Source organism: Rhipicephalus sanguineus, chromosome 3, assembly GCF_013339695.2.
Source record: "Rhipicephalus sanguineus isolate Rsan-2018 chromosome 3, BIME_Rsan_1.4, whole genome shotgun sequence".
NCBI classification, from domain to species: domain Eukaryota; kingdom Metazoa; phylum Arthropoda; class Arachnida; order Ixodida; family Ixodidae; genus Rhipicephalus; species Rhipicephalus sanguineus.
Genome location: NC_051178.1, coordinates 197,308,522 through 197,329,462, shown reverse-complemented (window position 1 = coordinate 197,329,462; position 20,941 = coordinate 197,308,522). Strand labels below are relative to the sequence as shown.

At 43.9% G+C, this 20,941-nt stretch overlaps 2 protein-coding genes across 3 annotated transcripts; one reads left to right on the top strand and one right to left on the bottom strand.

Moving 5' to 3' along the window:
- The first annotated feature begins 406 nt into the window (after positions 1-406).
- Positions 407-1,802, top strand: LOC119388019 (legumain). Its single transcript, XM_037655623.2, has one exon. The coding sequence runs from the start codon at positions 471-473 to the stop codon at positions 1,632-1,634; it is 1,164 nt and encodes a 387-aa protein (XP_037511551.1). The 5' UTR covers positions 407-470; the 3' UTR covers positions 1,635-1,802.
- Positions 1,803-6,720: 4,918 nt separating this feature from the next.
- On the bottom strand, positions 6,721-17,109 carry LOC119388018 (uncharacterized). Of its 2 annotated transcripts, XM_049413788.1 has the most exons (3): positions 16,876-17,109; positions 11,043-13,854; positions 6,721-9,920 (listed from the first exon to the last, which is right to left on the bottom strand). In XM_049413788.1, exon 2 carries the CDS (start codon positions 13,839-13,841, stop codon positions 12,768-12,770), a length of 1,074 nt encoding a protein of 357 aa, XP_049269745.1. In that variant the 5' UTR covers positions 13,842-13,854; positions 16,876-17,109; the 3' UTR covers positions 6,721-9,920; positions 11,043-12,767. The 2 variants fall into 2 exon arrangements, with proteins under 2 accessions (XP_049269745.1, XP_037511549.2); XM_037655621.2 differs by lacking the exon at positions 16,876-17,109 and having other exon boundaries at positions 11,043-13,849.
- Between the last annotated feature and the right edge of the window lie 3,832 nt (positions 17,110-20,941).

Here is a 20,941-nt window from a genome sequence, read left to right as displayed (position 1 = left end):
TCACTGAAAGATACGTACGTGTGCTCTTTTGTCCGCTAGAAACTTTCTATGGATTGCCAAAGCGCATAAGCGCAAGTGGCGTAGGCTCATTTTGTGCTGCCGGTGCGGTCGTCCGGAACACGTGCGTAGGACGTGCGCATTGTGCAAAGCGAGGAAACTGAGACAACGGGAGTTTGCACACGTCTCGGGGCTTCTTTACAAATGAGGACCTTAAGAAAAACATACATCTATATCGAATCGCACATCTTTTATGGCACCACTCCTAGAGCGTCCGTTTCCTGCTTGAAAGGCGCCTCCACTATCTCATCAGCCAGCTCCGTCAACACCGTCACTTGATGCCCAGATGGGACACACCCGAGATTGCGGAAAGCAAGAAGGGTGCAAGCGAAGGCAGTACGGCGCTCTCTCGTAATTTGAACGCTTAAAAAGGCACGCCACTCCGTACAAGCGTTGCATAGCTAAGGAGGATCATGTGGAAGTCACTAAGGGTCTTTTTTTCTCGCATTAGCTGCATCTGTGCGCTGTGGTGCGTGGGTCATGCGTACCAACATGAAGCGCCGAGTGAAAATGACCACAACGAGTACGGCGTCAAGCTCTGGGCGCTTCTGGTGGCTGGTTCCAACGGCTACTACAACTACAGGCACCAGGCTGACGTGTGCCACGCTTATCACCTGCTGCGACGCCACGGCATCCCAGACAATCGCATCGTGGTCATGATGTACGACGACATAGCGTACTCCGAAGAGAACCCGACGCCTGGTGTCGTCGTGAATCACATCAATGGCTCCAACCTCTATCCAGGAATGGCAAAGGACTATACAGGCAACTTGGTCACCCCGGAAAACTTTCTCGACGTTCTACAGGGCCGGAGACCGCGCGACGGAGGCACGGGAAAGGTGATCGCTAGCGGACCACGAGACCATATATTCGTGTACTTCGCCGATCACGGCGCTCCGGGCTTGATCGCATTCCCAAACGACGTACTATACGCCAAGAACTTGAGTGAAGTAATCAGGAAAATGCACAGCAGGAGTCAGTTTGGCAAGATGGTGATATATGTAGAAGCCTGTGAATCGGGTTCCATGTTTGCCGACGGTTTGCTTCCGAGCAACGTTAGCGTATATGCCACGACAGCGGCCAATCCTGACGAGTCTTCCTACGCCTGCTATTGGGACCCGATTCGTCAGACTTACTTGGGCGATGTCTACAGCGTGAAATGGATGGAGGACTCAGACATAGAAAACTTGAGGAAGGAGACCTTAATAGATCAGTTCAATATTGTAAGGTGGGAGACGAACACGAGCCATGTGCAGGAGTACGGAGATCTCCGCATTGGCACTATGGCAGTGAGTCAGTTTCAAGGAAGCAAAGTGGCAGAGGCTGTCGTCTACCCAACGGTACCCTTGGACGCAGTCGACAGTCGCGACGTACCAGTGGCTATTCTTCAAAAGAAGATTGAAGCAGCTACTGATCCACATTTAAAGAACGCCCTTGAGAGCAAGTTGGAGATTATTCTGGCTAACAGGTCCCTCGTTAGAAAAAAGGTCAGCGAGATAGTCCAGCTACTTACCTACGGAAACAGCAGAAGAAGCAGGCATGTTGCTTACTGCAAAGAAACGCTTATCAGACTTTGACTGCTACAGGAAAGTGGTTGACAGTTTCAGCAGAAAGTGTTTCGAGCTTGCAGCCAGTCCATATGCATTGAGCCAACTGCACATTTTTGCGACTGCATGCGACACATTCGAAGCCAGTGAGATTAAGGCAGCTATCAGTGCTCTGTGCACGTTGCCTGCAGTAAAAGGGTATTGTGTAATTCATAAGTTCGCCTCTTTGGTATTCTTTGGTATGCAGCAACAATAAAAGGAACACTAATTTTAGCAGGTGTGCATCTTTGTCACTCCCGAGTGAAAACAAGGACATCTTTGTCTTTGTGAAACATCCAGTGAAGATGTGTGTCGATGCAAACACCGCGTGGCTGAATGACAAGTATGCTTTATGCTAGGCATTACTGAATACACGCTGCTATGTGGTTGTAACGAGGAGTGCATAAGCCAATTTGTGCCGAGCTAAACAAAACAGTCGGAGTGTAATCATAGCAGCAAGCATAGGTAGTCGAAATTCTGAATCTACGGTGAAATGCTTCAGCGTTTACATGTCATCACACATTTCAACTTAACCTCTGGTGCTCACCTAAGGTGCAGAATGCACATGGCTTCTTGCATTGCACAGGCACTCTTATTAGGATCGTCAACAATTCAAGTGATATCTATGAAATCATGTTGATGTACTGGCACAGAGACTCCAATATAAAATTCAGGTAAGGTCATTTCGCTTTTCAAGTGAATGAAAAGAACTGTCAGCCGACTTAATGCTGCTTTTTAGTACTCCTTTAAAGCACACTTTTTCTTCCCAATGTCTGTATGTACGGTTTTTACCTTACTGAATGCTTTATTTGTAAAGCTTGAGAGTGCTCCTGAACAATTAAGTTCCACGTGCCTTCTGACCAATAATTATAACAGTGGCATGGGCGGATTCTTAACCAAGTTGCTGCAACTCAACATAAATTGGGACATAACTGAAGAATTATGCGACAAAGCTGCCAGTTCTCACGGATGAAATGCTGATGCTCCATGGAAAGTGAGGCATTTCACAAAGTAAGCAAGCATGCACGAAACTTAGCTGTGTTCTCACAATGATGCATTTCTGCCATCACGTTTGACGGACTCCTAACAATTTACATAAGATTAAAAGCACAAGTACTACACGCTTTTAATAGCCGTTAATTGGACGTGAGGTGGCATCTTAAGTGTTGTCAACAGGAAAACCAGCACACTACTACAAATTTGAGTGCTCACAAAGGTGCTAGAGTACTGATATACTATGCAAAGTGTCACCAAAGCAAGAAAATTTATGAACAGCGAAATATTGAGAAACATAACAAAAAATAGGGGTAGCAAATACTAAAATTTTCTATTACAGAAAACAGTCTTTGAACAGTGGACTGAATGTCATCATCATGAGCCTATCTTGTGTCCACTGCAGGACAAAGGCATCTCCCAATGATATCTAACCCACCCTGCCCTGCACGAGCCGACTCCATTTTATGTCTGCGCATTTCTAAATTTCGCCGCTCCACCTAACCCTTTCTCATCATTGATTGCATGTGCATCGTAAAAGGTTGCAAAACCAGAAGTAGGAATAACTTACATTAAGAATTTTGGAACAAATTAATGAAACTACATGTCATTAGGCTGCTGCACACTGAAGATACTTGTGGTAATGCACTCATTACATATCATGCAGAAAAATTAACCGCTCGACATGTTCACAAGGCGAGCACTCCTTTTAGTGCTGTAACACGTCTGAAAGTGAGACAGACCCTCTCCCGTATGCAATGTGATCACACATTGCCCTTTCTTTTTTCAAGTATCTAAACATTGTTTAAATAAAATTATTTACAGTTATTTGATTGTATCTGTTTATAGAATGCGAAAGCACAACATATGCCGCATGAAAGACTTGGCAGAATAAAAAAAACTTGGGAGAAAAAGAAACCACCCCTGTCATCTGGGTGTGCTGGACAGGCTGAAACAGAGCACAAAGGTCATGCATGTGTCATGTATATTTCTCGGTGACTATAGTAAAACACAGCAAAATGCCAGGAACTTGGCATATATAAGCACTTAACGGTAGTAGGCTGTAAATTCAAAGTACAACGCAACTTAACAGGTACACATTAGCGACGTTTTATTTTAAAAATAAGGATGTGTGTACGCTTGGTAAGCTGTCGCTTGTCCAAATATTTGCCTCTTTGACTGCATATTCAGCCGCCAGCGAATATTTGGAAAAATTCGTATACGCATTGTTTCAGCAGAATATGCTTCAAATAATACATACAGGGTGTTTTTTTTTTAGACAATACAAATTTTTCATTAAAAATATGCTAGGCCTGTGCAGAAAGCGCAGCACAGTCACAGCGAAAGCTGAAAGAGCGGCATTTCTAGAGCCCATTGTAAACTCTCTTGGGGCAGCTAATACGAGTTGACTAGCAAGGATACAAGTTGACTAGCACTACGCCATAAATCATACTTTTTGTGAACGTGGGAAGCACCCACTATGCCATTATTCGTCACTCTGCAGAGAAACGAGGTACCAGCTACACATCTGTAAGGCATTATGTGCACTTTGTTGATTAGACAGCTGAAGACGATGAAGAGTTATGGCTGATCTCTTTGTAATAGGGTTTGAAGCTTTAAACGACCCACTAGTTACGTAATTCACATTGTGTGACGCCCAGTAGTTATTTCATCCTCCCACCATGCTATATAACATAGGTTAACGTGAGAGAGAGAGAGAGAGAGGGAAAGAAATTTATTGAGACCCTCAGGAAATGGATCATGGGGGCTTTATGGGCTTCCTTGGCAACCAATACAAGTGTACTTGCGAGGAACCCACTACGCTATAAATCATAATTTTTGTTAAGTAGGAAAGCAGCCAATTTACAATTTTTCGTCATTCTGCGGAGAACCGTAGTACCCACTAAGCACATGTAAGACATTATGTGCACTTTGTTATGCTGTGCCTCATGACAATGAAATATTACGGCAGAGCCCTTTGTAATGGGTTGGAAGCATTCAACAACCCACTCGTTGCGCAATTCGCAGTGTGTGACGCCTGGTTGCAGAATTCGCATTGTGCGACGCCTGGTTGTTATTTTACTCTTCTACCACGCTACATTACATATGTTAATGTGGTTCCTTCCCAAGATGAATCCTGTATAGGGTGTTATTGCAAAGCAGTTTCAAGCACCAGCATGGTTCTGGGGTAGAATACTGGGCTCCAACGCAGAGGGTCCAGGTTCGAACCCCATTCCATCCCGTTTTTTATTTCGATTTTTTTTTTCTTTCGCGTGATGGCAGTTACGGACAACTACAGTGCCAAAAAACGGCCCTTATTGTGATTTCATAACAGCTTTCGCTGTAAAATTCTACGTCAGGCTCCTGCCGGTTTTGCACATAAACTCTACGTCGAGTCGGAAATACTTTCCCGCAGCTAAAATGATGATGCGACTAACAAAAACTCCTTAATTAACTTTTCAATTATTGACTTGAGGGCAGGTGTTTATATTACAAAGTTGTAGTGCTTGCCAAAATATGGCATACCTATTTTTTATAAATCATAAAAGTTGCATGTAATTCATGATATTCATCATCGAATTTCAAGGGCGAAATCGAAACTGACTGCGCTCGGCACGCGACGAAATTTGAATGAAGGTGCGCCAAGCCAGAAACTGGTCAGAAAAATCGGCAAGTATTCTGAAATGCACTAGTAGACAGCTAATTGTTTGCGTGCGATGGGTGGTGCCTATCTGTTTCTTTCTTAAACTATAAAGACGCACCAAAAGCTATTCTGCCTTGTCTGCAAGAAGCGCCGCAGTCGCCCCCCCCCCCCCCCAGAGTCTTATTCTTCCCAGACAAAGAAAAGGTTGATATTATGGTTTTCTTTGCACAGTTCAAAAGAAAGAGATAAGCACCAAACAATAAGCATAAGACTAAGGCGATGTGCGGAGCACAAGTGAGATGACTTGCAGCTTTTCCTGAAAACATACAGCCGCAGGCGCGCAGTCATTCAAACTACGTCACTCCCATGTGATGGGTGGTTACGGTCTGATGTAGCAGAACGGTCGCGCTTCGTGAGTGCCTTGCGCGATCACTTTCGATTTCACCCATGAAATTCGATGATGAATATCTCAAACTACGTGCAACTTTTGTGATTTCTAAAAAAAATAGGTATGCCATAAATTGGCACGCACTACACCTTTGTAATATAAACACCTGCCTTCAAGTCAATAATTAAAAAGATAACGAGTTTTTGTTAATTAGTCGCAACAATGCCATTTTAACTGCGCCAAAGCATTTCAGCCTCGGCGTGGAGTTCGTGTGCAAAAACTGCAGGAGCCTTACTGCCATAGGTTATTTATAAAGAAATCTGTACTGTCTAAAAAAAAAAACAACCCATATATTGGATTTGTTTTCGAGATTTCGAATATTCGCACACTCTTACTAAAGTACTAGATGAGGCCTGCACATTGTACGTTTCAAACTGAAAAACTTATATCCAAGTCTGATTTTATACTTTGAAGGAGCTGCTGTGATTAAATTTAAAGCGAGATATGCAGCAGACCCCACTTGTCATTTGTCAACTTGAGCATTTCAGTGTCACTACCAGCTCAAACACTCCAATGTGATCACAAAGAAGCCGAGCTTGCTAGCACTACTACAGGTGCTGCTACGCTGAATCTCCTGCAAATCAATCTGCATGCCATCAGCACTATGTAAAATATTGAAAATCGGCTTGACTGCTTGGACAAATACCTGACCACTTTCACAACCATTACAATTCAGCCTGTATAATGTTGAACTTCGAAGTTCTCTCATAGCCTCACAGCAGGTGTGGTGCAGAAAACGCAGAATGCAGCCGTTTGTAGCAGCGTACATCGGCATTTCTTGGTGCAATTTGTACAGCATTCCCTCACCACCTTTATAACAAAGCACTAATAACATACAGATTCCGATCACACATATGTGGAGTGTAACCTGCAATAGCATGTACAAGATGCAATAGCAACTCTGTAGGACACGATATCAGTGTTGTATTTCTCTGTAAACAGTGAAAAAAAAACGGAACATTTTAAGGCAGTGTAAGCTACTTTATTAAGCACAGTGAGAACACGACAAGTTGCATAGCTCTCATTTATTTTTTCACATGACAAATAAAAATGAAAGAAACTATGAAGACAGAGCCAGAAGTCTCTTTCACCTTGGTATGTAAATGATGAATATGAAATGCTACAACAGTGCGATCTGTGAATCACACAAAAAACTGTACGAAAACACAGAATTGCTAGTTGTGTCTCATTAAGAAGAGCACATGCACACAGTTAAACAATACAGACACCGCAAACAAATTGTAAGGAAGTAAACAATACTGCTATCACTTACTGCACATTGATTGTTGAACACACAGTAGAACCAGCAGCTGACGATTTATGCAACAAGGAAAAATGAAAGAAATTATGAAGAGTTAGATGTCTGTTTCGCCTCGTTATGTTAATGACGAAATGTAACATGCTAGAACAGTGAGATTTATAAATTACAGAAAAAAACAGTATGAAAACACACGATTGCTAGTTGAGCCTTATTAATTACAGCATGTGACGTACAAATTCAACCATATGGACATCTTCAAGCAAAGTGAACGAGGTGAACAATACTGGTGTTACTGTAAATAGACTGTCCAACTGATAGCAGAAGCAGCAGCCGACGATTTATGCAACAAGAGTCAAAGACATTGATCATCATTTCGAACAAAGCAGTAGGACCGAAGAAAATGATTCAAGACAATATCTGCAACATAAAAACTCCACAAAGGTTTTCTCCTTTCCCTTGCAAGGCACAGAGGCCGACAATTCTTTGAGGGCTTTTAAGTCAGAGGTTCCCATCCTATGCTTTGTAAAACTCTAGGATTTGATCTTCACAGTCCAATGAACTTAATGGATGTGCACATATCCCTCTGCTTTTATCAATGCTGCAATGTGTGTGCAGTGTTATTGGATTAATGCTGTCCATTTAGTTAAATTTGACTGTAACAATTCTTTAGCTACCACTTCCATGACTGAGCATCACTGCATCTTAACTTAATAGCCGGGGAGCTGCACAAAAATTTGTAGTAGCAAGCATCTGTGTCTAGAATAATTGGATGAGAGTGCCTACTCAGTGGCTCACCTTTTCCACACTTAAGCGTATCTTGATAGGCGAGTACACACCCTTTATGGAAACCCATGTGCTTTCCTCAAAACTTCGTGGAAGCCTTAGAAATACTGGAAAACAAAGGTCCGGGAACCTCTGTTTTAACAGCCAGGGTTCAAATAACCATGCAAAGCCTGAAAAATGCACTCGTATAAATTTGGACAAAGTCTTTCACCTGACAGATGGCATTCTCAAGCTGCTGTTTGGGCAGCAAGCCTCTTACACATCCACTGGCTCAGTTTTGCATGGCCGATCAAGGACCGTTGTTTCTGGCCTTGCAGCTTCATCTTTATCACTGTCATCCTCCTCCTCCTCATCCTCCTCTGAACTATCTTCATCCTCAACATCCGATGTGGTAACCACTATCAGACCAGAAAATGATGAGAGACACGAGTCACACTTCTCAATGTGGCATACACGAACATGACACTGCCGTATGTGTTTGTCCTTCAAATGTTCTGTGAAGTCCTCAACACTTTCCTTACAAGCCACACACCAACCAAGTTCAGGCTCATTTAGCTCCGGTGAGGCAGAGGGGGCCAGTTCCATGGGATCTGCCCGTTCTACCTTTATCTTAGACACCGCTGACTTAAAAGTGGGCTCTGCCCATGCACCTGCGATTTGTTTTGGCTTGGAACTTGATCCAACAGGTGAAATATCTGTTGTCTTGGTCATTCCTGTAGGCGCAGAGGCCATAGCCAGAAATGGCTGCTTTTTAGGCTGGCCTACTGGCAAACAGGTAACCCCCTTCACACTGGAGTGCTCACCAGCTGACATAGCCAAAAAATGGCTGCTTTGTAGGCTGCCCTACTGGCAAGCAAGTAATTTCTTTCACACTGGAGTGCTCCCCAGCTGACACAGCCAAAAATGGCTGCTTTGTAGGCTGCCCTACTGGCAAACAAGTAATTTCCTTCATACTAGAGTTAAGCTCACCAGCTGACATAGCCAAAAATGGTTGCTTTGTAGGCTGGCCTACCGGCAAGCAGGTAACTTCTTTACCAATGGAGTTAAGCTCACCAGCTGACATAGCCGAAAATGGGTGCTTTGAAGGCTGGCCTACTGGCACACAGGTAACTTCCTTCACACTGGGGTTAAGCTTACCAGTTGAAGTAATCGCTACTGTGTTATTCACCGCAGAAGTAGTGCATGCCATCAAGAACTGTTGTTTTGCTGAACTTGGACCAGCAGCTGTCACTGCAGATGCTGCAGCCAGGAATGGCCTTGATGTGGTAACGGGATGGATACTCACAGGACTAGACGAAGCCATGAACGGCCACACTGTGGAATTGGTGTGTGCAGCTGCAGGAATAATGGCTGCACCCAAAGCCGGCTCCTTTGAAGAGTTGGAACCCATAACTGCAGCAGTAGTGGTAGCAGATAATAATGGTCTCTGGGCAAAATTGGAACCAGCACTTCCAGGACTAGAGGTTGGAGCCAAAGACGACCACTTTGGAGCATTGGAACCGGTATTTGCATTACTAGAGGTCTGAGCCACAAATGGTCGTTTTGTAGCATTAGAACCGGCACTTGCATTACTAGAGGTCTGAGCCACGCATGGCCGTTTTGTAGAACTAGAAGAGGAGTTTATAGCTGTCGAGTTAGCAGCCCAGAATGGCCGCTTCACAGAGTTGCAGCTGAGAAGTTGTGGGAGAATAGGGCACAGCCAAGCATGGCCGCATTGAGGAACTGGAATTGGCAATAGCAGAAGTAGAGGACTGCAGTCAGAGACGGCCGTGTTGCAGGACTGAAATGACCAGAGGTTGGAGCCAATAATGGCTGCTTTGCAGCACTGGGGTTTGAAGTTGCAGGACTAGAAATCGGAGCTATGAATGGTCGCTTCACAGAGTTGGGCTGATAGCTTGTGGTAGGAGAGGGTGTAGCCAGGCATGGTCGCTTTGAGGAATTATACTTAACAGTTGTGGGTGTGGGAGCTTGAGCTGATAATGGCCTCTTTGCAGCTTGGCCATTGAAGGCTGCAGCAGACGAGTTGTTTGTGGTCTTAGTGTGTACTTTACGTACATGGTTTTCAAAATGCTCATAAAGGTCAAACACTGCTTCGCATATAGGGCACTTGTAGGACAGGGTGGCCAACTTTATTGCCATTCGATGCACCTGCACAGAAAGCAAAATGGCAATAAATTGAGTACAGGCTTACAATACAGTCACTTCAGACAACTGTTACAGGTCACAACAGAATACAAAAAGCTAAAACACCTTTTTAAAAAGTTTCTCACCAGGAAACATTGCAAACTTTAGTACTAGAGCGGCAGTTGTTAGGCAGTGTTTCAGAATCGTTTTATTGAAACAACTATTCAAATCAGTTCGTTATTAAAGGAAATAGACATTTACAGTCCTTTTACCATGCCACTAGAAGGCAAGCATCCACTGTCACCTTTGCTTTGGCTAGCACATGCAAGCAAAAGTTCTTCCCCTGCACGCTCCCATGTATCAGAGCTGAGGGTCTTGACATTCACGTAACGACCCCGCCCCTTTTTCTATTGCACGAATTACCTTTACCTAAAAAAAATCAGTGAGCCGATCTGAAGCCAGCAGCGTGTGCAATGCTGCAAATGGGAGCTGGACTGAAAAAGCAGTGAAAGAGGGGAACTGTGGCCGCAAAATGGCCTTTGTAAGTAAAATATATTCTGAAGGCTGGATTTGAACTTCAGTCCTCTTATCACGAAGCCCGATGCTCTAACCATTATCTATAATTTCTCAGCCCAATTTTTCGGCAGCATGTGAAAAAAATCAAAAGCCTGCAAGAAAGCCTGCAGGGAAGTCTACTTCTAACCTTCAGTACACTTTCCCTCCTTTTAAATACATCAAGCACAATTAAAATAAAGTCAATAATGCGAGACAAAAGTTTTTCTGTTTAACTAAAAGGGGCTCCCAAGGTAAAGCTCAACAATAATAAATTCTGGTGTTTTACAAGCAAAAACCACAATATGATTAGGGGGCACAGTGTGAGGGAGGGAGGGGGGGGGCTTTGAGTTAATTTTGACTAAGTAGGATAGAATACTGGGTGAGTTGGTGCTGATTCGTTTCAGAGAAAATTCTGACTACCTGGGTTTCTTTAGTGAGCACCTAAATCTAAGTACAAGGGCGTTATTGCGTTTCGCCCCCATCGAAATGTGGCCACCGCGGCCAGGAATCAAACCCGTGTCTTCGAACTTAGCATTGCAAGATCTTGAGGTAAAGCTTCCTCACAAAGGAGGATAATAGTATACTGCTCACCTCTTTCATGTGGGAAACCAGCTTGGCAGCATAAATGCGACCACACCGTGGACAACGGCCAGCATCCCTACCCCGTTTGGCCATGTGCTGCATGTTGGGTGTGACCATGCCATGAGCACCCAGCAAATGGCGTTCCAGTCCCTGGTCGGTGAAACATCGCCTGTCGCACTTCCGGCAGCTGAGTGGTGGGCGTTGGGACAGCGTAGCCCGGTGGATTGTGACACCATGCGTCCGGTGCATGTGCAAGCGCAATTGCGCCAGGTCTTTGACAAAGCCATCACAGATCTCGCAAGTGATAACAGGTGCATTGAGCCAGTGGCCATGGGGTTTTCACATGTCTGGGGTTTGCGTCCCCTGCTGGGCTTCCCCTGCTGGCTACAGTGGTGACAGCACACAGTTTCGCCAAGTTGGAAGGTGACTGAGCAACAGCTATGGTCTGCCTGGTGCTTTCATTGTGCAGTGGGATAAGCTCCGCACCATCGCCAACAACCTGGAATGCTCGGTTAGATGAAATATCTGGCTGGATCAACGTTAGCCTAGAATCTCTTTGTTCGCGACTCTGATTTAGAGAGTGAGCAGATCTTCGTTTCTTGGGCAACAGTGGCACTTTTCCTCGAGGCGCTACTATTGCAGGGGCTCCATTTGGACGTGTAGCACCGGAGCCTTTCCGTGGATCTTTAGCAATGCGGCCTAATGAAAAGAATATTTTTTCATAGCTCATGACATTATCAACAGTAACAGGCTTAGCTGTGACTCCTGGAGGCTGAAAGTCATACGTGGGCCGCTGATTCTGACTAGTGCTGAAAACTTTTTCGCAACGATTGACATGAGAAGTGGCCTTAGTTTTCAGGTTGGTCTCGAAAGGACAAAAGGGGCACTGATGATTCAGCAGTGGAGGCTCTAGGATTGCCTGTCGGTTGTGCATAGCCTCCACATGGAATGCAAACGCTTTGTTATCACGAGTCGCATAGTCGCAAAAACCGCACTGAAGCTCCCGCCGCGGTGTCAAGTGTGGTGTCAGTAGGTGGCCTTCTAGAACAAGGCTTGATTCAGTTTTAAAATCACATAACTTGCATGATTTGGACTTGAATTTGAAGGCAGAGTTTGCTATATGAGTTTTTCGATATTCTTCAATTAGCCCTCGATACTCATCAATCATTTCTTGATCACGGCCACCTGCTTTCTTTATCTCGCGTCTCTTGAGCTTTAGCAGCTCTTGGTTGTACACCTCACGTGCTCTGCTCATACCGAGACCAATGAAGAACTTCCCTATTGCACTTTCAAAGAAGTTAACAGCAGAACTGCCGCTTTTCCCCAAAGGCAGCACTTTTCTCCGTTTCTGACTTCCTTCACAATTTATGTTTTCTGTCAAAAGGCGGTCTGGTCTTTTTATGAGTAAGGGAGTAACCAATGAAGGAGCTTCAATTACGGCATCTGAGCTGTTCATGCGAAAGTCTTCAGCTTTTGACCCAGATGCTGGTACATACTTTCCAACTTTTATGTATTGATGAAGAAACTGTGAGACACTAGGATGACATTTTTCTTCCTGCTCCTCTTCACCTTCACTCTCTTCTTCAGTTACTTCATTACTTGTTTCAGTGCATGAAGCGTTTTCAGGGTCCTTTGAAGACACAAGGTCATCTGCAGCTTGACTACATGGTTCACAACTAAATGATACTTGTGCCTGACTGTCGTGTGCCTCGGGCGAACTGCTGCCAGGTTTCTCTATTGATGGCTGAAGATTGGGCAAAGATTGTCACGTTTACTTTCATGATGACTTTCCTCTTTTTCTGCTTCCTTTTTTGAAGGTTCAATTGAGGAAGAGTCTTGGACTTCACTATCATTTTCCTCTTCTTTTCCTGCTGCACATTTTCTAGGATCAATTGAGGAAGAGCCATGTCCCTCATTTTGAGTTTCCTCTTTGCCTGCTTCTTGTTTTCTACATCCAATGGAGGAAGACCCATCTCTTTCACTTCCTTCTTCTTTTTCTGCCTCTTTCCTGGGAGCAACAGAAGAGGAGACATGTCCCTCCCTATTATTTTCCTCTTCTTTTCCTGCTGCATCTTTTCCAACTTCAGTGGAGAAAGAGCCATGTGGACTGTCCGAGTGCATACTGCCCTCATCAAAAGCACTGCCACAGTTTGTCTCAAAACAAGTTGATTCACTAAGGTTAACACCACATGGTTTAGGCGCAAGGCTATCATCCTTATCCAGCTTCGAGAGAACTTCACCTTCATAACACTCATGCTCCCTTTCACTCTTTTCTTCTGCAGACTGCTTTGCCGTTTCTTTCGTTTTGCTGTCGGAAAAGTTCCGAGTCTGTTCCAAAGTCACACAGCTGCCTTGACTTGGCTCAGGGATAGCTGAATTCAGAACATCACTGTCACATGGCGTGGAAGCAGAGTTATCCATTTTTGCCCCTGAATGAACTGCTACCTCAAGGTCTGAATCTTCAACTTTTACTTGTTCGTTTAACTGTTTTGCTATTTCTTTCTTAGCTTGCACGCAAGACGAGTCCCCAGACCTTTCCAAGATCCCACAGCTGTCTTCGGCAGTATCACCAGAGCATGCCTCTGAACTTGAAGAACTGACGGCATTACTGTCAGGTGGTCTTGGCATGAGGTCCACATCACCTTCTACCTCTGGAAAAACCTTGTCTTCACAGTTCAAATTTGCATTTTCATTCTGCTTCACCTCTTCAGACTCCTTGGTAGCTTTACTACAAAAGGGTTTCTCAAGCTCAGATGCAACGGTGAATTCCTTCTCCAAGTCTGCATTCACTGCTGCAGCTGCTTCCATGTTCAAAGTGCCACTGCAGGTGAAAAAAAAGCATCACTTTAATTTATTGGCATAAAAGTGAAAACATTTTGAATGTAAGGAACTACTGTAAATTGTGTTCACAACAGAATGTTGCCAAAAGGCTTCTAATTTATCCATATGGCTGCAGCTAATTTAGAATGCACCCATACATACTTGCACTTCAATAGTGGATAAAACATAACCACAACAAGAAGAGCTGAACAAAAATAATCATGCCCAAGAGCACAATCACCTAGTTAGTAACTTAATTTGCTTGAAAGCATTGTTTCAGTTGCAAAAAGCATTTGTAGTAAAGGGGCTTATAACCTTTTCTGAGACATAGAGAACTAATTATTGAAAAAGCTTTTTCCTAAAACAGTCAAATCCAGAAACCGAAACTGGGTTAAATCTCAGGGAAGTGTAAAGCACACTTAAGTGTCTTTCATTATAAAAAATTCACAGTTTCGCCACAAGGGCGAAGCAATGAATGCGATAGCAAGAAATCGAAATGTCACACGAAGAACCGGAAGCAGCTCGATACTTGCAGCGTGCCGCTGAAGCACAAAGAAGGATGCCCTAAATGGACCCACAGGCATGCGCAGGGCAAGCGTGGACTAAAAACTGTCACAGTTGTTACGCCTATGTGCTTGAGCAACACGCTGCAAGTGTCGACAACGGAGAATCACACGCTTGCTTGCTTGACCCTCAATTCTTGGCTCTTACCCACTACGAGGGATTGGCCATAAAACCGGCGGTTAATATAAGTGGGGAAATTTAGAATTTAGACGCTCTTCGATATTTCTTCTTCTTTTAAACTGCGGTGCGTGGAGTGACCCTCTACGTCTCCTACCACAGGGGGCGTCTGATGCAAGGTGTGTCCGGTGTTCTTTGTCTTTTTTTTTCCCCCTGCGCGTCTCAAGGGCAGTATTCGAAATGAAAGAAAATTAGGAGCACTGCGTCTGCAAGTGTTGACAATGGAGAATCAGACGCTCTTAGATATTTCTTTTTCTTTTAAACTGTGGCGCGTGGAGTTGCCCCTGCGTACCCAGCCACATGGGGGCGTCTGATGCAAGGTGTACTTTCCTTTTTTTTTTTTTCTTTCCTTCTACATCACGAGTGGGTACTGAAAAGGGCCACTTTGTCGTGCGCGACTCAAGGGCAGTTTTCAAATTAAAAGAAAATTAGGAGCGTTGCGTGATAGAAAACACGCTCATGCTCCTCCGAGATTTGCTTACCACCAGCGGTACATGGTGTATATAAAATAGCTCGCCGTGATTTCGCCGGCGCATAGATGGCGTGTGGCTGAGTTGCCTAACGCAGCGCGCTGGGGAGCGAGGGGTTGCTGGTTTGAATCCGCAGTCGGGTACTTCAGAATTTTTTTGTTCTTTTATGTGGCTTCTGTAATCTTGCCCCGTACAATCTCTCGATAGCTTTAAGACACCATTTTTAAAAACAATTTATTTTTAAGACATGACAACATCGGCAAATTGTACAATCAGTACAAATTCATTAACATTTAACACTTTCGGGAGAATGGGTATAGATACCTCCATTCTTTAAAAATTGTAATGGCACTTCTGCCAGTTGTGTGAGCAGCCAAATTTACGTGAAAGTTGGCTACAGCTCGCAATGATCCTAGATGGTCAGTCGGACTGGTCTGCCCTGAAATGCACTGTCCATAGTCTTGGTGCATCTTATGCACGAATCATGATTAGTAATCCTGACCCCCTCGTCACACAGCCTGTGACATGTAGACAAATCTCTGAGCCACGGTAAGGGAGCAGTCTCAAAGCTTCCTAATTTAAACTGAAGTAAAGAAGTATCGTCGGAATCATGAAACAGGGCAATGACTTGAATCACAGGAGTATCCCAACAGATGCTTGCCAATGTTACGCTCCAGGGTCAAGCGTTTAATGAAAACGAATGTTGAACTTGTGGAATGCATGACTTTAAGACAATCAAGAAGTTATCATTCTGATCAACAGTAAGTTTCATGCCGTTGCAGTGGCTGCTGGACTGAAAAGTCACGAAACAATGCACAAATCACTGAGGGCAAACTAGCATCATTTTCAAACATCCACACAGCGTCTCTTTCCTCATGCAGCTCAATGCTCTTTTGAGCTATTATGTAAGCTTAGTAACTAAGGCACTTATCTAAAACATGCTCTGAAGCCAGGCCACGTGTTTGCAGCAACTCACGATAACTCAACCCTGTTCTGCCGGCTAAGTGCAAGCAGCTGCATCGTCTAGCGTTCCTGTGCAAACCGCACATGCACGCACAGCTAAGTGCCAGTGGCAATCTATAATTTGCGAATTACTAACTCGCCCGGCTTGCCGTTTTAATGACGGTTTATAGCATGCATGATTTGCACAGCTGTTTTCGCATTAAGCCTGATCGGGATCAAATTTCTCACCTTTCTTGCCCGAAGGAGTCAATCACGATCAGGAAGTTCGATCGGGATCCGGTCCGATCGCGATCAAAAGTGACCGTGTGATACCGGCATTGCACTAATATTGCTTCTATTATTATTATTATTATTATTATTATTATTATTATTATTATTATTATTATTATTATTAACCGACTGTGGAAGTTGATTGGGCGCAGTAGGTCATGCTTTCAGCTCGGATAAAGAAACAAATTATTTACTATTTTCTACTTTTGCCATTGTAAGTTCGCACTCCTGAATATGTACGTAATAGAGTGGTCCACCACAACGCATTGCTTGTAAAAGCAAAATCGATTACTGACAGCTGATTCGCGCCACAGAATAATGGCTGTCAAGCGATCATAACATGCGTTTGACGACTAAACACATCACGGCCAACGCAATCATTTGTCAGAAACGGCACTCTATCAAATGAAACAGCGCCCGGATGGGCATAATAACGTTTCTTTTTTTGTTATCGCTCAGGAAAACAGTACCCTCCTTTTCTGAGTAACAACCGTAAAGAGACAAACTTCTGATTTAACATCCGAGTAATGAATTCGGACGCCGCGCTGCATGCTCAGGCAAAGGCTGAATTCACTTGCCGGTCGATGCAGGCACGATGTCAGTATCGTTGACACAGCAAAGCAGAGCCAACACGATGAGTGTTCTTATCGCGTAAGAATAAAAAAACTTTTCTTCAGATAGTGACAAGCCTGGTGTCAAAACAACCATGAAACAACGGCACCGATACCGCTACATAGCGCCATAGCGCCATTTTAGCAAATTCTGGCAAACGGAAAGTTCTGATTGGCCAATGGACATGTTGACGATCGAATTACTGCGTTGCCAGGTGGTGAACTAACGTCTCTGAAACTAGAGAAAAGAGCTGAACCACAAGAACTTTTTCTTCTCGAACACATCTTGTATGCTCGGCTGCATGATGTAAATACAAACCAATGCAGATTAGTGGTGCATGCTAAAAGAGGTAACAAAAATTACATGGTACATACTGCATTTACCCAGTTGGCGGCGCGCGGCATCAGAGGGGTGGCAGCGGTGGCAGCGCAAGAGCGCCAGCATTTGATTTCTCATTTGTTGAATATATCTCGTGCGCAGCGTGCCCCCGTCAGCACGTCGCTCCTTCATCCAAGCAAGCACTGTGCCATCACGAGGTAAGCAGGGCGTGTACTCTGCATGTAGTGGACTGAGTCTGGTTCTTTCGCTTTCCGGTCACGGCAGCGTCTCGTGAATGCGCGGCACCCGTTGCCGCTACGCCCGTACGTCCGATATGTAAATTATTTTTTCGTTGAGGGGTAGCTCAGCGCACATTACGTGCATGCATGACTGTTGCATTCTTACGTTGACATCGACAACAGTGCTTGGTGTAGAGCTAGATTCGCGTCTGTCCTTTGCTGTTTGCATCAGCTAGAGAAGTAGTAAACCCAGGGCTTAAAATCGGGGAGGGGGGGTGGGGGCTTCCCTCGGCCAGTGCCACCGTCGGCCTTCCCTCGGCAGGCCGACGGTGGCACTGCGGCACCCATTTGACAAGTGCTGGAGTTTAATTTTTTGGCACTAGTGTTTTGTGCGGGGAAATTATACTCTTCAGTTTTCCGAATAATGATTTAATCGCGAATGTTTAGTTGACGGGGTGTCAGCAAAACATAAGAAAACAGGTATCATCGTACTGCTGAATGCAATTCACTGAGACACCGAACACCACGGGCAACGCCTCCTGAAACCACGGGTCACCATCCTCGGTGTTCGACAGCGCGTCTCGGCACAGCATACTGTTTTACGAGGCACCTGAGTGTGAAGCTACCTGCTCGTGAATCAGTAATGGTTCACCTTGGTCTGTTTAGTTTACCACTTAATTTTCATTCTTTTAGTTGTGCATCACAAGTCTGCTGTAATTGCAAAGACGCGTGTATTTTATTTTGCCTACTTTATTAGGCAAGTTGTAGTGAAAATAAAATATAGCATTGTCGTGCCTGAGGTCCTGAATCCAGTAAGTCAACTAATGTTACTTACTTTGAGCTCGCATATCTTTAAGCCTTTACATCCAGAGTTATTTTAGAAAAATTGTTCCCAAAATAATTTCATTTAATGCTTGATTGGATTGGCACGTTGAATGAATACCCGAAATACATTCGGAATAATATATGTATTCATGAGCATTTGTTCAGTGCAAGAGACAGTTGGCTTCACTGCACCGTAATCATCGCAAACACATCTCTTAACGCTTAATCTACAGCATGCATATATATATGTTCATACAGCGAAATCTTGTTGATACGATTCTGCATAATACGTTTTTTAGCCTAATACGTTTGTTTTATTCCCGGCCAACATCTCTTGTAAATAATGCATTTTCATGTGTTTAATACGATCACATTTTTGCCCAAACTTGGATAATACGACCGCGAAAGTGGATCTTGGCCGATATATCTAGAAATCCTGCGTTTATTCTTCGGTATGCCAGCTCGCACCGCGTTCCAGCAACCCACGATCTGCGCGTTGCAGCGCCGCTGACGTTACAGCAGCATTGGTTTTGCGGCGAAAAGGTCGCTGCTAGGCGGTCTTTTTTCGAGATTTTATATGTATGTGTGTGTGTGTATATATATATATATATATATATATATATATATATATATATTGCCACTTTATAAGGGCCCCCCCTCCAATCTCCAATGAAGAGAGACTTTAAGCCCGGAGTAAACCTGGGGGTGCTGTTGCGCTTGTGAGCCTCCGTGAGCTATTTGGCAAGACAACAGAAGCAGTAGTGTCATGGGAAGAACGAAATTCTAAAAAGAGACAGGGCGTGCAAACACGGACACAAGAAAGAGATCAGGACACCACAAACGCCGACTAACAACTTTGTTGTTAGTCGGCGTTTGTGGTGTCCTGATCTCTTTCTTGTGTCCGTGTTTGCACGCCCTGTCTCTTTTTAGAATGAATACGTACCAACTAGCTCAGCTCTCTGTTATTCGAAGAACGAAAGCTTCACATTAAAAAACTGTTTTCATACTACAAAGTATCACGCACTGCATAGATTGTAAGAAACGCTGTGTGCATGTGTTCATCAGTTCAATATATTTAAATGTGGAGTATCATTGGACTGACTTGTCATAATCATTGCTCGGCCTTAATCATAACTGCACAAATAGATGTCCTACAATGAAATCATGATGAAAAGTCATAATTTTCTCGTAATACATCTGGCATTATTATTCATTCACATATATTGCGAGTAACCAAATAAAATTAAAATGTGGTACCTACGAGCCGTGGCACTGACATTTGTCTTCCCTCCAGCTTGCCTTCAAATATTGCATCACATGAACTGCTAAGACTTCTTGACACTGTTGCTAACAGTGCAACGTAGCGTGTATAAGCGCGGTACATAAAAGAAAGGGACACGACACAGACGTAGAGCTAGGTAGATGCTAACCTATCTCGCTAACCTATCTTTAGCGCTTACCTATCTCTACATCTGTGTCGTGTCCCTTTCTTTTATGTATGGCGCTAATACACGCTACGTTCATGGATGACCAACTCGCCCGATCAGCAACCCTTCTAACAGTGCAATGTTATAGTGCTGGTCCTGCCGTTACGTGTCTTTACTCCACCCCCTTTCTTGCGCTAAACACTTGCGTTCATTTTCAATCTTGATTTGTCTGTTGGGCAAGCATCTCCCAAGCAAATCCTGTGGGCCAGCTTCAGCTTAAGGAGGCTCTGCTACAAGTCCACCACTGGATACAGCATTGTTTCCTGACCGAAACCTGGCAGATGCGGCAAGCACTGCTGCCAAGAGCGCCTCGTAAGTTTACTCGGCGAAGGGTCTTCATGCACTGAATCATTCTAAAAAGACAGGGCGTGCAAACACAGACACAAGAAAGAAGTCACGACACCACAAACGCCATGACCACAAACCGCTGTGAAACGTCGTGACTTCTTTCCTGTCTGTGTTTGCACACCCTGTCTTTTTAGAATGAATACTTACCAACCAGCTCAGCTCTCTGTTATTATAAGCACTGTATCAATCACAAAATGGGCGTTTTTATTGTAGTATAGTGGCCACAATATGCGCTGCATACGAAAATTCTAGGGGTGTGTGAACATTTGCAAATTTCTAAAACGAATCGCATAGCATTCTATTCCACTCAATACTCGAATCGGGTAGTGCATATTAGAAATACCAGATATTTTTCCAATATTTTTCTAATAATGAGCACCAATGAAAAATCTGAAAAAAAACGTTGAAGCAGAGAGGGGTAACAGTTCTTGTTTTAATCATCGAATTACCAAGGTGCATGCATCCCAAGGTTTCACGGGACTATCGATGCACTATTGATTACAGGATGAGGACATTTTTGCTTAAAACTCCAGTGTCACTTAAGCAACAGTCATCAATCCACAATCTTCATCATGACATTCATGATGTTGTTGACTCATGAATATTGTTTAATATTTATATATCAGTTTTAGTTAAAAGCTTTTGACAAAGTGCCACCTTGGATACTATAGTCACTCCTGTATTTCAGTTACAAAATACTGTATTTCTAAGGCTCTAGTTGCTGCTGTATAGGAGCTTGCCTTAGCTTATAAAATTGTGGTATTGTTTTTGTTAGTTAAGAGTAATCATAATGTTCCTTCGTTAAACCTAGTGAA

Excerpts from the sequence above, each read along its gene's own strand:
- LOC119388019 (XM_037655623.2), top strand. The coding sequence starts at position 471 with ATGTGGAAGTCACTAAGGGTCTTTTTTTCTCGCATTAGCTGCATCTGT.
- LOC119388018 (XM_037655621.2), bottom strand. The coding sequence starts at position 12,489 with ATGAACAGCTCAGATGCCGTAATTGAAGCTCCTTCATTGGTTACTCCC.